The 2421-nt window shown below is 43.9% G+C and overlaps 1 protein-coding gene across 1 annotated transcript in view; it reads right to left on the bottom strand.

Moving 5' to 3' along the window:
* Positions 1-1823: 1823 nt before the first annotated feature.
* Positions 1824-2421, bottom strand: part of Ly86 (lymphocyte antigen 86) — a 57665-nt gene continuing 57067 nt past the window's right edge. Inside the window, exon 5 of the mRNA XM_090355427.1 lies at positions 1824-2102. Coding sequence (XP_090211553.1) covers positions 2019-2102 — 84 coding nt within the window. The 3' untranslated portion in view covers positions 1824-2018. The remainder of the gene's footprint in view (positions 2103-2421) is intronic.

The raw sequence follows: 2421 nt of genomic DNA, 5'->3' as shown, positions 1-2421 counted from the left end.
TTTCCTTCAAAACTATTTTTTTTTAATGCTGTATACAAAGGTGTTGGAATTTCCTCTGAAATACAAAGAAATACAAATGGCTATGATTCCTATGAGGGACTTTTGGTCCTGGGCAGAGAATAATCCTGAATCAGACTGTTGCTTCCTTATCAGGAATCTATTATAGATGAATCTTTTTTGTTTTTGTTTTTGTTTTTTTTTGGCCAGTCCTGGGGCTTGAACTCAGGGCCTGAGCACTGTCGTTGGGCTTTCTCAAGGCTAGCGCTCCACCAGCACCGCTTCTGGCTTTTTCTATGTATGAGCTAGTGAGGAATCGAACCTCGGTCTCCGTGCATGTTAGGCAAGTACTCTACCACTAGGCCAAACTCCTGGCTGTATTTGGGATTTTTGATAGTGAGTTTTGAAAAAGTAGTCAACTCTGTTTATGAGAAGAGAAGTAACTTTGGGTTATTTGGTAGATTATCTGGAACTTGTATCCCTTCTTCTTCCTCAAGATAGCTGACTTAAGAGTGCTTGGCTGTGGTACCAGCTCCCCTTAACCACATATCCTGCCTGCTGGGCTACCCAATTCATATCCCATCTTAGTTACTATATTCTGGTAGAGATAAGTAAATGTTGATCATGGCTTTGGCCCTTTCTCTACTTCCATATAACTCATGGTGGGGTAAGTTAATGCTCATGGCAGGACATTAAGACATGGTCCCTTTGGAGACAGAGAAACATTTTCTTTTCTTCCTGTGTTGCATCCTTAATGGCACTGTTGAGTACTAGTGTATTCACTCAGCCTTGTGGAGATCCCTGATTAACCCATAATATTAACCCATGGCTGAGGAAGAGGGGGTGGGGAGGAGGAGGCACAGTGAAAGAGGAGGGGCTGCAGAGCCTGGGCTTCTGAGGTGGCTCCAGCTATGCTTGGTGTGCAACTTGATTGTTCACTGAAGCATTACAGGAGGGTTTCCGCATATGAATGAATGGGCCCACTCTTGGATATGTGGTTTCTTAATATTTCAGGAGACCACTAGTTCTGTGGAGGCAGGGATAGAGTCTATTTTGCTCCCTGATAATCCTAAAGGCATAGTACCTCACAGGTAACATTTAGTAGTAACTCCTGAAAGGAAGGAAGGAAGGAAGGAAAGAAGGAAGGGAGAGAAGAAAGGCAAGAAAGGAAGGAAAGAAAAAAGGAAGGAATTAGTGTCATCACATACAGTTGTCAGGTATAATCATATTTTGGGGGTTTAGATCTTGAATGTTCCCCTGAAGACACATTGTTAAAAGCTTGATCATTGGGAACTGATGAAGTCTTTAAGAGTTAGGCCGAGGGGTGGGCTTTAGGTAATTGGCATGTCCTTGAAGGGGATTTTGGGGACCTGATTCCTTTTTATCCCTCTTACTCCTTCTCTTTGTGAGGTCACATATCCCACTGGTTAAACCATTAGGGCCAAACTAATTATGGACTTGATCTTCCTAGTATCTGTCAGAATGATGGGCAAATGAATGTCAGATGAAGGTAAAATGAGTGTGTGGGGTCTCTGTTATCAACACCCCCTCCAGTTCAAGGGCATAGACATTGTCCAGGAGCAGCAGCAATGACATCATCATCCCTTTAATTTTTGAAATGCTGCCACCCTCTTGACCTTGCTAGAACTGCTCTGCTTGTGGGCACATGTGTCTGGAGGGAATGGCTCTAACCACAGCACAGAACTAAAATTGTTTGTACAGGCAATGGACACAGTTGTGGGACACCTGATTTTATTCTGGGAAATGGAGGGGAGAGACTCTTAAAGAGTGAAATGAATGTGCACCTGAGGTGAGAAGACATTCTGAAAGTTGGTGAGACCACTCAGAGTGTCTCAAGAAGTGGATCATTCCAGGGCCTCATCACATTCACACAGCCTGGTGTCACATGATCCTAGAGTGGACTTCGGCTGTTGCATTCCACTTTCTGTCACTGCTGGTTCTTACAGAGTGGGTGAGGATGGGGGTCCTGGAGTTCCCATGAGATTGAGTTTCCAAACCAGTCAGGAGCAGATAGCAGTTACATTGGCACACGCCACGGTGGAACGTTTTTCATTGTATAATTCCAGCAAGACCTGATATTCTCCCTGAAAGGGCCACAGGTAAAGTATTAGGAACATGATTCAACCATCTACTAAATACTAAATCAACCATCTACTAAGTACAATCATCCCTCCACACCCAAGGGTTTAGCATCCATGAAGTCAACAGTTGATTGAAAGACAATTGCATCTCTAATGAGTACATATTCCTGGAGGAGTGGAAACTGATGGAGTTAGGTAGTGGAGTTAGGATAATAAGTGTTAATAGGATATCTTGTAGCTGGTTGAAGGCAAAGCCAGGAGGTAGGATGGAGGTTAGAGATAGGGATGACTTGGGGGCTGGGGAGAAGGGTGAGACTCTGGA

The sequence above is a fragment of the Megascapheus bottae genome, chromosome 22, assembly GCF_031878675.1.
Source record: "Megascapheus bottae isolate mThoBot1 chromosome 22, mThoBot2.hap1, whole genome shotgun sequence".
NCBI lineage: Eukaryota > Metazoa > Chordata > Mammalia > Rodentia > Geomyidae > Megascapheus > Megascapheus bottae.
This window is presented reverse-complemented; position numbering and strand designations above follow the sequence as displayed.